The following is a 13,817-nucleotide window of genomic DNA, read 5'->3' on the forward strand; positions in this document are numbered from 1 at the left end:
ACGATTAATTTTTTTCCACCTTAAGGACACAAACTTCAAATTGCAGGTGGTATGTAAGTGGTGAAGTTTACAAAGAAGATGGAGACCTACAATCTTTGGCCCTATCCTCAAAGACAAGACCCTGGTCACACCTTGACAGATGGCAAATGAATGGGTTTTTTTTGGCCGTGCCATGCGGCTTGTGGGATCTTAGTTCCCCCACCAGGGATTGAACCCTGGCCCTCGGCAGGGAAAGCGTGGAGTCCTAACCACTGGACCACTGGTGAATTCCCTGTATTTTTTGTTTTAATTTGAAATAAGATCATCTACTCCCAGTCATGTCAGATAAGAGCGTGTACTGTACTGTGAATTACTTCACAATGAAATTTTGAGGATGCATTAAAATGTTTGTAGAGGACCTACTATGTTCCAGGCACAGAACTAGGTGCAGGGGACATAGCTGTTAATCTTCCTTATCTAAATGGAGCTTATTATCTTGTCAGGCATTCAGGATGTCTTGATTGGGATGCAGATTCACTGACTGTAACAAAAAGCAATATAACTTTGCCTTTAAATAGAGAAGAATGGATTTTGAGGGACAAGTAGCAGCATCTGCCACACGAGAGTATTGCTACTGGGTCAGGCCAACCCAATGTCACCCATCATTGGCTCTACCATTTCATAGCTATATTATCTTAGGAAAATTACTTGACTTCTCTCTGCTACTCAATTTCTCATCTCTAACATGAGGATAAAAATACATCATAGGATGGACAGGATTAAGTTAGATAATATATGTAAAGCATCTGGAACTCAGCAGGTGCTCAATCCACCTGCCCTTCTTGAACTGGTTTTGAAGGCATTTCCCAAAGAAAACTCCAGAATCTGAAAGGCAGCAAGGTGGACTAGGGCACTTGGGCACTGCCTTCCTGAGGATAGCCCTCATTTGGCTGTTTTATAAATTGTGAGTGTGTGTGTCATAATTTTATAGTTACGTCTCATCAGAATGAAGTCAGCAATTGACAACCCTTTAGTTACATAGTTCTGCATTTGGAGAGGCATTTCAGCATAGAATAATGCTTAAGACTACATACTCTAGGGGCTTCCCTGGTGGCGCAGTGGTTAAGAATCCTCCTGCCAATGCAGAAGACACGGGTTCGAGCCCTGGCCCGGGAAGATCCCACATGCCTGCCGCGGAACAACTAAGCCTGTGCGCCACAACTACTGAGCCTGTGCTCTAGAGCCCACGAGCCACAACTACTGAGTCCATGCACCACAACTACTGAAGCCCGTGCCCCTAGAGCACATGCTCTGCAACGAGAGACACCAATGCAGTGAGAAGCCCGTGCACCGCAACTAAGAGTAGTCCCCGCTCGCTGCAACTAGAGAAAGCCCACGCACAGCAACGAAGACCCAACGCAGCCAAAAATAAATAAGTTCATTAATTAAAAAAATAAATAAAAATAAAAACACTGAAGAGCACTGCATACACAGCAGCCCTTAAAAAAAAAAAAAAAAAAAAAAAAAAAAAGACTACAGGACTTCCCTGGTGGTGCAGTGGTTGAGAGTCCGCCTGCCGATGCAGGGGATGCGGGTTCGTGCCCCAGTCCGGGAAGATCCCACATGCCGCGGAGCGGCTGGGCCCGTGAGCCATGGCCGCTGAGCCTGTGCGTCCGGAGCCTGTGCTTCGCAACAGGAGAGGCCACAACAGTGAGAGGCCCGTGTACCGAAAAAAAAAAAAAAAAGACTACATACTCTAGGTCAAGCTGCTTGGATCCTAGCTCCACTGACACCTATCACTGTAGCATTGGACATGTCATTCAACATCTTTGAGCCTCAGTTTTCTCATCTGTAAAATGGGGATAATAACAGAGTTGTGAGGATGAAATGAGATGATTCATGTCAGCACTGGGTACATAAACTCAAAATGTTATCTATGTCAAAGAAGCATGCATTGTGTTTTAGAAATGAATCTTCAGAATTACCAAATTAATTTTCTCAAGTAGGCCTGTAGGGAGTCCTGACTAATATATAAAAGTGAAACTACTTATATACCGGTGAAGTTATAAAACAAAGTTAATGAGGTCTTGGATAAGATTATCCAATTGTAATGTAAACCCTACATTTCAATCTAGATGAGTAAACTCTATGAGTAAACCACAAAGTCTAACAAAAACAATTTTCCACCGCAATCACAGGCTGATACATTCAATTTTCCACAACAAACATGTAAAACAAACATAGATGAAGGCCAAGGGTACAACCCATTGGAGATGTTAAACCTCTTATAATTAAAAAGGAGACTATCAGAGGAGTAGTTAAAAGCAGGAGGGGTTCTTGTTTTCTCAGTGAACTAGCCGGGAATGGAATTTACGATACAGAAAAAGAATATACTAGCATAAAAACAAGACCTTCAATCCTGTAATAAACCATAATGGAAAACGGAAAAAAAAAAACCAAACACAAAAACCCAAGACCTTCATTCCACCTGGATAATTATCTTTATCTTAGTGCCTTAATGTAACTGGTCTGTTATTCCCCATACTTCTCTCTTAAGCCGGCAGGAGTGTGTTTGCATTCTTAAAAGCTCTTGGGTTACAAGTTTAGTCTTCCTCTCCAGGTTTTTCTTGAAATATTATTGTGACCTGGAGTCTAGGGTTTCAACTACATTTTTAATCTTGGCATACTCAACCTATTTAAGGTTTATAATTTTCTATTTCCACAGCTATTACCCGATAAAGAGGGATAAGTATTATGTATGATTAGGGAAGTACAGCGTGCTCTCCTGGTAAACAGAGATAGGGGAAGCTAATTTGGTGGGGAGAGGGGTCCTAAGTTATATGAAATGCTTAGCAGTGTGAATAAGAACATTAATTTATTGAGCCCTATGTACCAGGCGCTGTCGACAGCTTTGCATGGATTACCACCCGATGAAGTATGTACTCGTATCCCCACTTTATAGACAGGAGACTGAAACCTGGAGAGCCAAGTTCACTCAGCCACTAAGTGGTAGGGGAGGAACCCGGGCTAACTGCTATGCTATACAGCTTCCTGAAAGAGCTACGAAAAACAAGAATTATTATCAAAGGGCGGTTGGAAGCAAAGCACTTCGGGTAATCTGTGAGGCAATATGAAAATGCTCCCGCGAAGGGCTGGCATCTAGACAAGGCGCCCAGACGAGGTGGGGCCGGGGCGGGAGGGCAACCGGGGCGCGAGGGCAACCGGGGCGCTGGCGCGCACACCAACGCGCGGAGGAGCTGTGGAGTCCCACTACCGGTCCCGCCAGCCCCAGGACCAATTCCGTCAGAGGTGCGCGCGGCCCCGGCCTCTCGGGGGCGGGACGAGGGGCCGCGCATGCGCCGGGTGGGGTGGGGCGGGGCGGGCCGGGGGCGCGCGCTCTGAGAGCTGAATGTCCGGGCTGCGGGCGCTCCTGGGGCTCGGGCTGCTGGTTGCGGGCTCGCGCCTATCGCTCCTCAGAGCCCAGGCCGGCGCCTGTCGCGCGGGAGCCACCTGGTGGGGGCCGCAGCGGCTGATCTCGGGTGGCCGCGGGGACTCAGAGGTCATGGCGAGCTCAGCAGTGAAGTACCTGAGGTTGGACGGGCACGTGCTCTCCGGGCGGGCACGCGGGACTTGGGTGGAAGCCCCCCCCCAGGGGCGGGACCTGGGCCGCGCCGCCTGCGCGACGGAACACCTGAGGGGCGGGGACTCAGGCTGTGGGTTTCCTCAGCCAGGAGGAGGCCCAGGCCGTGGACCAGGAGCTGTTTAACGAGTACCAGTTCAGCGTGGACCAACTTATGGAGCTGGCCGGGCTGAGCTGTGCCACAGCCATTGCCAAGGTCAGTGGCACAACTCTCCACCTAAGGGGCAGTCCCTGTGCAAGCCACCTGGCCCAGGCACAATGAAGTGGGAGGGACGGCCAGACCGAGACTGGGCTGTCACTGTCCAAAGCCCTTCTGAATCCCCTTTGACTCTGCCTTCAGGCATATCCCCCCACGTCCTTGTCCAGGAGCCCCCCTACTGTCCTGGTCATCTGTGGCCCCGGGAATAATGGAGGAGATGGCCTGGTCTGTGCTCGACACCTCAAACTCTTTGTGAGTATGTGGGGAAGGGCTGTCGGGGAGAGTGAGGTTTCCAGGACCTGGGCTTGAATCACCCCTTTCCTTTCCTCATAGGGCTACCAGCCAACCATCTATTATCCTAAAAGGCCTAACAAGCCACTCTTCACTGCACTGGTGACCCAGTGCCAGAAAATGGACATCCCTTTCCTTGATGAAATGCCCCTAGAGGTAGGTGGTTCCAGTTCACTGCCCTCCTCAGTACTGCTGTGTTGTGCTCTTCCCTCACCTTTCCAGACTGAGCTCATTTGCTTATCTTCCTCTCTAGAGGATTAACTCTTAGAGGGCAGGGATAGTGCCTGACACAGAAGATGCCTAAAGCATGCTATCTGAATGGAAGTGGTGTAAGAGCCTTCTCCATAAGGCGTGCTCCATGAGTTCCCAACACTACCTTCTCTTCAGCTTCATTTCCCCTTAATTTCCCCTGGTCACTTAAAAAAATTTTTTTTTATTTATTTATTGCTGCATTGGGTCTTCGTTGCCGTGCGCGGGCTTTCTCTAGTTGCGGCGAGCGGGGGCTCCTCTGCGTTGCGGTGAGCGGGCTTCTCGTTGCAGAGCACGGGTTCTAGGCGCGTGGGCTTCAGTAGTTGTGGCTCGTGGACTCTAGAGCGCAGGCTCAGTAGTTGTGGCGCACGGGCTTAGTTGCTCCACGGCATGTGGGATCTTCCCGGACCAGGGCTCGAACCCGTGTCCCCTACATTGGCAGGCGGATTCTTAACCACTGCGCCACCAGGGAAGCCCCACTCCTGTAACTCTGCAGCCAGTTCCTCTTCGCCTAGCTTGCAGTAAACACATCATCTGCATCTCTTGGGAGCTGAAGTGACTGCCTCATCCTAAACCCTTTCTTCAGATGCTTCAGATCTTGCATTTAGGAGTGGGAAACTTGAGAACTTCTTTTTAAAATTCCTTAATACATTTTACAGATGAAGAGACTGAGATGCAAGAGAAGGGAAGTGATTTGTCCAAAGTCACAGAACCAGATCACGGCAGAGCCAAGGCCAGAACCTGTCCCTCCTGGCTCCAAGTCTCAGGCTGTCCTGCACTGTAGCCTCCCCAATGGCTGGCAGGCGCTCAGAACAGAAACTGTGACTGGACTCAGCTTGGCCTCAGCCGGTGACCCACTTGCACTTCACCCTAGGCCTCAGAGCGCCTCTGAATGAGATACAACTGTATTCGTGCCCGTGTGAATGGCCTGTGGGTCCAAAGGACAGCCCTCTCCTGTTAAGGGTTCTTTGTGCAGCTGCCGGCTCTGACACCCGTTCCTTCTTCTGCTCTACCACAGCCCCTGCTGATTGATGAACTATACGAGCTGGTGGTGGATGCCATCTTTGGCTTCAGCTTCAAGGGTGATGTTCGGGAGCCATTCCGCAGCATCCTGAGTGTCCTGAATGGACTCACTGTGCCTATTGCCAGCATCGACATTCCCTCAGGTGCTGGGACCAAGGAGGTTGGGGGGATTGGGGCCCTGCCCTGCCTTGGGGTAGGTACTAGGAGTCCTGGTTCCTGACTCAAGGTTCAGACCAAGTGTAGAGGCGCATACCACAGCCAAAGTAGGGCTGGGGAGCAAAGAGTTCAGGAATGCCCTTTACAGTGACCGTCAAGAGACCACAGCCCGGGAGTACATGAACACGATTTCCTCAGGTGGGGACCCAGGGGGCTTCCCACTCTTTTAGGACTAGACTAGAGCAAGGTGTGGACGGGGACTGGACATCTGGTCTCTTCCGCTGTTTCTGAATACCACCTTCTTTTCAGGATGGGATGTGGAGAAGGGAAACTCTGGAGGGATCCAGCCAGACTTGCTCATCTCCCTGACAGCACCCAAAAAGTCTGCAAGCCAGTTTACTGGTCGCTACCACTACCTGGGGGGTCGTTTCGTGCCTCCTGCTCTGGAAAAGAAGTACCAGCTGAACCTGCCACCCTACCCTGACACCGAGTGTGTCTATCGTCTGCAGTGAGGGAAGGCGGGCGGGCGTTCTTCCCAGTAGATTTAGTTCCTCTCTCCCAGAACTGTGGAGTCCTGGGAGCTCTTCTGGCAATAAAGGTTAAGAGATGGCCGGAGCCAGAGAGCAACACTGGAGATGTGGTGCCCTCTCTCTGGGGGAACAATAGGCAAGAGGGGTTGCTATGACATTTGGGGGCAATGACAATTCACTTTCAGATGCTAAAAAAGGCTCCCAAGTGAGGTGTGCTGTCCTTTACACACACACAATTCTTACCAGGGATGCAGACAGGGAGCTGGGTGAGGTTCTCTAAACTTTCTCCTTCCACTTAACAGCATAGCAAGACTACAGGAAGTTAACAGAAGGAATTTCTTCAGAGGCCTCCAAGGAAGCTAACTTGTATTCAGGACCTTCTCAGGCTGAGAATGGAGATGATGGTCAGGACTTACATATAGGCTAGGAGACCAAGCTGATGTTTATTCAATTTGGTATAGTTAGAAACTGGCAACCTATGGGCTAAATTTGCATGTCTTTCTTAGCCTTCACGAAATTAAAAAATCAGTACATTTCCCATAGGTCTACATTTTCAGCTTCTTTTAGCCAAGATGCCCCTTCAGAGGCTGTCTGCATTCCTGTTCCCACAGCCCCCAGCATCCTTGTCCCTTAGCTGCCCGGGCCCTGCAGGTGCTTGAGTTCACCATCTCTGGGTTAGATGCTGTAAGGGGGAATGTGCCTGCTCCCTCAAGTCAGACACGGCACTACTGCTCTCCTCTCAGCGGACTACTGTTCCAGAGCTGTTTCCTCCTTGGGAGGGACTCCTCACTGAGAGGGTACACAAGACCTGCACCAACTCAGGTCCCTGAGGCTTCAACTCCTGAAGAGGAATCGATTGGGCTGCATCTTGACCTGGGCTTCAGTTTCTCTTCTTCTGTTTCTTCTTTTTTGCTCTCTGGTCAGTGTGGACTCCAGGTCTTTCCTCCTCTGGTTGCTTCTGCTGCTTCTTACCTCTGCCACTTGAGCCCGTGTATGCCTTGCTCTCTGCTGTCCTAGTCCTGCCATCTTCCTCCTCCCCTTCATCCCTTACATGCAAGACCTCCTCCTCCTCCTGACGCCGCTGTCTTTTCTTCTTGCTTCTCCGACTTTTCTGATCACTGCATGATCTGCTTTCTGCTTCTCTGGTCCCACCATCTACAACAGCCTCCTCCATGTTCAAGTCTTCTTCCTCATGATGCCTCCTCTTCTTCCTTTTCCTGAGGGACTGATCAGTTTGTTCTCTGTTTTTCAATTCCCCAAGACCACTTGTTGCTGTGGTCTCTTCTTCCTTATTCCTTACAGCTGTTCCCTCTCTCTCATCTGTGACACTTTCTTCTTGATGCCGCCTTTTCTTCTTCTTGCTTTTCCTGACACTCTGGTCAGTGTGTTCTGGGTACTCTTCTGCATTCCTTTCAGTTGCCGTGGTCTCTTCCTCCTCTTTCTGCTTCCTTTTCTTTTTCTTTTTTTGTGGGGGCTTGCTCTCAGACTGCAGTTGAGGGACCCCAGGGTCCTGGCCTTTGAGACAAGCCAGGAAGGCCTGCTCCTGGGCCTCTAACCGAGCAAGCTTAGCCTTCATCGTGATCCCAAGACGGGCAGCCCTGAAATAGATGGGGCCCAAGTCAGAGGGACGGTATTGGGGAAAATAGGCCTAATCTCTGAGACTGCAGGGAAAGTTCGTAAGGGAGGAGCTGCCTATTTTCAGGCAGCTTCAGAAATAGGCAGAGAATAGGAATCACTTTCTCTGGGGTGAAAAGAGTGGCACAGGGGTGGGCTTGTGATGGGGAGAAAAGAAGGGAGCCCAAGAAGCTAACTGCTACTTACTTGTGTGCTGTTCGCCCCTCACAGGCTTGGAGCATCATCTCATCAGTCAGACTGTTGGGGAAGGGTAGGAATCAGGAATTAACAAACAGATCTGGTGGAAAGGCTTGACCTCTCCTCCCCTCTAAAACATTCCTTCAGCACTGAGTTCCTATTCAGGACCTGGCACTTTTCTAGGTGTAGGGGATACAAGGATGAGTACAACACATTTCCACCCTGAAGAAGCCCACAGTCAAGCATTACACTTGGTCCTTTCTTTTGAGATTGGAAGGCATCTCCCACATGCCCCTGGGACTAAAAAGAAGTCTCACATCTTTGGAGGCTTGGACCCCTGGCTGTCGTCATCACTGCAGCTTTCCAAGTCCTTGTCTGGCTTCTCCCCACTTGAAGTCAGTGTGGCCGTCTAGAAGGAGGAATCATGGGGGTGGACAAGGCCCACTCAGCACCACCACCATTGCTCTTCCCTCCTGGAAAGGGAAGAGCAGTGGTGCCACTGCCACCCTGAACAGCCACTGGCACAAATTTGTCAGCCCCCAACATCGCTCCTTGCAGCCCCACACAAGAGATGTGCCAAACTGCATACATCAACTTGGGCAGGAGATGGGCTGCGGTTGGGGGCGGGTGGGGTGGGGGCAGTCCTGGCCTCCCTGGCTCACAGCCAGCTAGTGGGCAGAACAGGAAGGGAGGAAGAAGTGCTCTGGGTCATCAGGTCTTCACAGTGGGACAAGTGCCCCCTGGCGGTCATCCCATGGTGCCAGTAACGGACAATAAAGATGCTACTTTTCATGCCCCCCCCATACCTATGCACAGTACTTTAACCAGGTTAAGAACCTACTTTGGGCTAAGAGGTTGGGGATAGAGTGGAATAAGGACGAGATGGTTCCAGCCCAGATGGAATCTACATGGTTGAGGGGTAAAGGAATATGGCAGAACATAGAAAATGATGATTAAAGTGTTGTCTGTGCTAGAGGAAGGGTACCTGACTCAGGCTTCAGGGTTTGGGGAATAGTTTCTACAAGGAGCTGAGCCCTGGAAGACAAGAAAAAGGTCAGCAGGTAAAGGGGCAAAGGAAGCAGAATGTCCCAGGCAGAGGGAATAGCATGTGCAAAAACTTGAAAGTGAAAAAACATGGTACCTTGAAAAGATTCAGAGTCCATCTGGCTAAAGTGTAGAGGTCCTGAGAGGTGGCGAGAAACAGGCTAAGAAAGAAGGCAGGGACAAGGCATGAAGGGCCATGTGAGCCAGTCTGACACATCTGGACTGTGTCATCCTAGGTCAAGGAGAAGCCAGTGACAGAATGAAATCTGTGTTTTCCAGAGAACACTGGATGCTTTGTGGAGGATGAACTAATCGCGGTGGGGACTGAGACTAGAGCGAGGAGCCTAGTTATGAGGCTGTGAAAGAAATGAGGCAAGAGAGGATGATGGTCTGAACTGGGGCAGAAGATGGCCACAGAGATGAATGGGAAGGATTTGCTAGATAATACATAGAGCCCTTAAGGACATAATAGAGGATTGTTAAATGTTAGCTCCCTTCTATTGGCGGGCTAGAAAAGGGGAGTCTGAACACCTGGGTTCTAGTCCTGTCTGCCATTACTAGCCAACTGTGGGCTCCTCAGCGAGCCACTTTCCCCCCTTTGGGCCACATCTGCAAAATAAAGACAATGGGTCAGATGATCCCGCAGGTCTCCTCTGACTTGTAAGTCCTCTGAATTAGACATCCCCTCCCTGCCCTGCTCTGACAGCCCCTGACTGTGCCCCACCCCCCACTCCCTGTTGCTGCCCCCTCAGCAGATGGCAGGGATCCGTTCAACCTGAAGATTTCAATTCTTGCTGAGGGTCTGGGCAGTCTAGGTAAGCAACAGCAAGGTTGGTCACAGGATCCCACTGTTAGGACAGTCCTGAGAATAGGTAGGGCGTACAAGGCAATTGTTCAGGCCCCAGGGGAGACCAGGGAAGGAAAAAAAGGATGGGCCCTCGCACCCCCAGCCTCTAATACCTTCACAAACTTCTGATACAGCAAGTTGGGCTTGGCATGATCATGACGGGTGGTCTCCTTAGACAGGCACCTTATCTGTACGCCATCCTGTGGGGGAGTATCCGTGAGTGGGTGACATGCCATGTCTCCTTCACCCCCACATGTCCCAGGCCCTCATGGTTCATGTGCCTACTATTAGAGCTTATACCTGCCCAGTTTTCACTACCAAGCTGGCTGCAGTCTTGTTGAAGAGATCATTCCACCAGTAGTTTGTGAACTCTTTAGCAGGGTCATGTCCCACCTGTCAGAGGAAGAAGTATGAACTCAGGACCTGTAATTCCCCTCCCTCCCCCTAACCTCAAGGCCCCCCTCTCCCATCCACACTGACCTCCCTCAGCCTGCCCAGTCTTACCCCATGAGTGTCCTGCTTCAGCGTTACCCTGAGGGCCTGGGTGATGCCATTCTCCTTCCGGCCCAGGCCTTTGCCTGCAAACACAGTGAATGATTTGGCTTATTCCACTCCTGCCCCAAGCCCTCACAAGACACCCCCAGCACATGCCACTCCTTGCCATTCCACATACCTAACTTCGGGCATGCTCCGTCCATCTTGGAAGCCCTCCCAGTTGCACTCTTTCTAGCACCTCTCCATGCAGTCCTCCCATCTTTGAGACCAAATTATCTTTCCTTCATAATTCTCTCAGGACAGAAGTCGTGTCTCTTCCTCCCCCTCCCAGTCCTCCGAAACACTTCTTTCTCACTATCCACCATCATATTTCTTCCCTTCTTCCCTTTTCTGGAAATGTCAGCAATTTTCTTCTGCAAATTTCCCTTTAAACTAACTTTCCTCCTCCAGTTGAATGGACTACATAGGGGTTAATCCAGGATGATGCCTCTTCCCTGGGCAGAGGGTAGTGAGGGAGCTGGGGGGATGTGAAAGGGGCCCCATGGGAATCACCTCGAGTCCATCCATGCTTTAGCAGCTGCTCCTCAGCAAACTTCATCCCACGACTCTTGACCTCTGGGGTGACACTCATGGTGAGAAAAGAGTCACTGTCCTCAGGCCCTCACCAGAGAAGAGAAGAGGTCACTATCTTCCCTTCAAGAGGAAAAAAAGAAAGTGCCCAAATCATCCATCAAATCCATCCTGACTGCTCTTGTAAGAATTCTTTCTTGAAGCTGGAGCAGAGACAGAGGAAAGAGGCCTGGTCCTTGGGGAGCTCCCTGTCTGACCACTGAGAGGTCAATGTCAACATGCTGAAAGCCAAGGAGACCTGGTATTAATAATAACACCCAAATGTATGGAGAACTCCCTACACGCCAGGCTGTGCTAAGATTTTACATGGATCATTTCGCGTACTCTTCCCAGCCCGGGAAGATTTCCTGAACTTTACATTCAGGAAAGTCTTACATCTCTGTTTTACAAATGAGGAAACTAAAGCCTAAAGAGGTTAGGTGACTTGCTCAAGGTCACACAGCTGATACATGTAGAACTCAAACCCAGGCAGCTTGTCTGCAGAGTCCCCACTCTTTACCACTACCTGATAACATCTCCCACGATTTATTACCACGTAACAACAAAGCAAGGAGGTGCTTGTTAACCTGAGTTATAAGACAACAGTACTTAACAGAGCCCATATCCTATACCTGTGCCCCAGCATTTACACTTTCCTCTCAATGTGAAGGCTACATGCCTCTTCCCCACTGTCTTTCAGTTCTGTTGGAGCACCCCTTTTGAAACTCTCCAGCTTAGGAAGGGCGCTCTTATTGACCATTTAAAGCGTAACAGAGGGGTTACACATATTGCTATACTGTCTCATTTAATCCTGACAGTCCTGTGAGATACACCGTATCCTTATTTCACAAAGGGTTTTTTGCCTGGGGTTACACAGCTGGTAAGAGATGGAGCTGGAATATGAGCTCAGCTTGCCTGACTCCAGAGTGGCCCACTTTCTATCACGTTCCCAACTACAGTCATCCATCAGTATCAGCGGGGGATTTGTTCCAGGACCTGCCGTGGATAGCAAAACCCATGGATGCTCAAGTCCCATACTTAGCCTTCCGCATCCCAGGATTCAACTAACCACTGATTATGTAGTACTGTAATATTTACTGAAAAAATCCACATGTAAGTGGACCCATGCAGTTCAAATCTGTGTTGTTTGTCAACTGTAGTTGCATTTGTTTAGAGTCGTTCAGGTGTTCCTCATTTTGGACTCCACAATGGCACTGTCCAACTTATATACCAAATTTGCCTCTGAAACAGTTAAGATGGCTTATTACACAAGACATTCAAAACTAAGACTATCACTGCTGACTTGAGTCACTAAAGTTAACTTGTACTAAGATAATTTATTACAGGCATTGCAGACCATTTTAAAAGCTGATTAATGGCACTCCTGGAGTAACCCTCTGGCCTCCCCAAGGGACAACTCCAAAGGCTAAAACTTTCAGTTGTGTTTAAGAATGTCTAGTGAGTATGCTAATAAAAAAAAAAAAGTCAGACACATCAAGTCACCCCTCCTAAACATTACATATTAGGCTGAACAACGATGACCTGTCTGGTTAGGTATGAAGAGTAGTAAATTTAGGATGAATCACATTTCTGTTCACATTTCTACTGTGAAGGATGATTACTTGAAAACCTAATTGACACCTTGAGAGTCCCAACAGAAAAGCACTGAGTGAAGAAATGGCCCTATCTTGCTTCTTGATAATGCAAGAGAAGTAAAATTCAAACACTGAGGCCTCTGAGGCCACCTCAAACCTCTGCTTCTTCTCAGAAGTTATTTCTAATCTACTAGCCCCCAGATTTCAATAACAACAAGAACCAACACATGCATTTACTCAATGCCAGCCTGCTGCTAATTGCTGCACACACATTATCTCATTTAATCCTCCCAACAATCCTATTAGGAGGTTTTTTTTTTTTTTTTTTTGTAATTGACAAATGGCGCTGAGAAGTTTAGTTACTTGTCCAAATCAAACAGCTGGCAAGTAGCGGATCCAGGATCTCAGGCATTCCAGAACTGGTGTTCTTACTCACTACATTGCTCAGTCTCATTGACGTTTGTACTTTACGCTGTAAAAAACTACCACTGCCTGTCCCTTGTCGCAGTAATTCGAAACTATACGCCCTGGTTTTATTACCCAACCCCGGTGTACTTAATGCAACTCCAAGAATCGAGAATGCGTTTAGCGTCATTCGTTGAACTGAGTGACATAGATGGTAATTGCTTTAACCGACCTAGAATGGATAACTGGACAGAAGCAACTAGATCCCAGGCTGTGCGCCGCAGTCTTTGTGAAGGCTTCTAGCACACTTTCAGGAACTGTTTTCTTTCCAGTCAACCTGAGTTTTCTGGATAAGGGGCCCAGGGCCACCTTTCTTACAGCGATTCCAAAGAACCGGCAACCCTTTCCCTAGGCCTCCTTCCTCTTGAGGTCTAAACTCCAGCCCTCCTCCCGCAGTTTCACTTGAGTAAAACTACTCTCCTGCTCTCACATTTGCTCCTGAGCCCGGGCTCTGACAGCCACCGTTCGGGGGACTGTAGGCTCTTACCATTAGTGCAAGGTCCCCTCCGCAGAAACATGTGCCAGATGTGCTCTGTGCGCCGCCATCTTCCCGGAAGTGCCGTTTCGGTCGTTCTAGGCTGTCGAAACCATAGAGACGCACGCCGGAACCGAACTCTCGGTAGTCCCCGGAGGAACTGTGTTGTGCACGTTACAGAAGATCCGGAAAGTGTTCTGTTTACTTCCTCCCTGCAGGTCTGAACATCCGTGGGACTTAAGTCCTATCCGGCTCTATTGGGATGCTGAGAACAGGTTTGGGTCCGACACTGACTAGTTCCAGGCACAAATATGAGGAAGGAAAACTTTAGGGGAAACCATCGAGAGTGGCATGAGAGATTCGTGGAGGCAGAGAAGGAGGTGGCACCTCTGAGGTGATTTGCGGGGA

The 13,817-nt window shown here is 49.4% G+C and overlaps 2 protein-coding genes across 3 annotated transcripts; one reads left to right on the forward strand and one right to left on the reverse strand.

The window, feature by feature from the left end:
• Positions 1-3,355: 3,355 nt before the first annotated feature.
• NAXE (NAD(P)HX epimerase) lies at positions 3,356-6,166 on the forward strand. Of its 2 annotated transcripts, XM_082613198.1 has the most exons (6): positions 3,356-3,570; positions 3,707-3,815; positions 3,960-4,070; positions 4,152-4,265; positions 5,377-5,524; positions 5,847-6,166. In XM_082613198.1, the coding sequence occupies exons 1-6, from the start codon at positions 3,389-3,391 to the stop codon at positions 6,047-6,049; spliced, it is 867 nt and encodes a 288-aa protein (XP_082469324.1). In that variant the 5' UTR covers positions 3,356-3,388; the 3' UTR covers positions 6,050-6,166. The 2 variants fall into 2 exon arrangements, with proteins under 2 accessions (XP_082469324.1, XP_082469325.1); XM_082613199.1 differs by lacking the exons at positions 5,377-5,524; positions 5,847-6,166 and adding an exon at positions 5,018-5,361.
• Positions 6,167-6,402: 236 nt separating this feature from the next.
• On the reverse strand, positions 6,403-13,539 carry GPATCH4 (G-patch domain containing 4). The gene is made up of 8 exons (XM_082613197.1): positions 13,422-13,539; positions 10,818-10,958; positions 10,275-10,348; positions 10,071-10,163; positions 9,884-9,970; positions 8,197-8,288; positions 7,889-7,939; positions 6,403-7,665 (listed from the first exon to the last, which is right to left on the reverse strand). The coding sequence occupies exons 2-8, from the start codon at positions 10,894-10,896 to the stop codon at positions 6,948-6,950; spliced, it is 1,194 nt and encodes a 397-aa protein (XP_082469323.1). The 5' UTR covers positions 10,897-10,958; positions 13,422-13,539; the 3' UTR covers positions 6,403-6,947.
• Positions 13,540-13,817: the final 278 nt, after the last annotated feature.

This window comes from Mesoplodon mirus (assembly GCF_964341445.2).
Source record: "Mesoplodon mirus genome assembly, chromosome: 3".
Classification (NCBI taxonomy): domain Eukaryota; kingdom Metazoa; phylum Chordata; class Mammalia; order Artiodactyla; family Ziphiidae; genus Mesoplodon; species Mesoplodon mirus.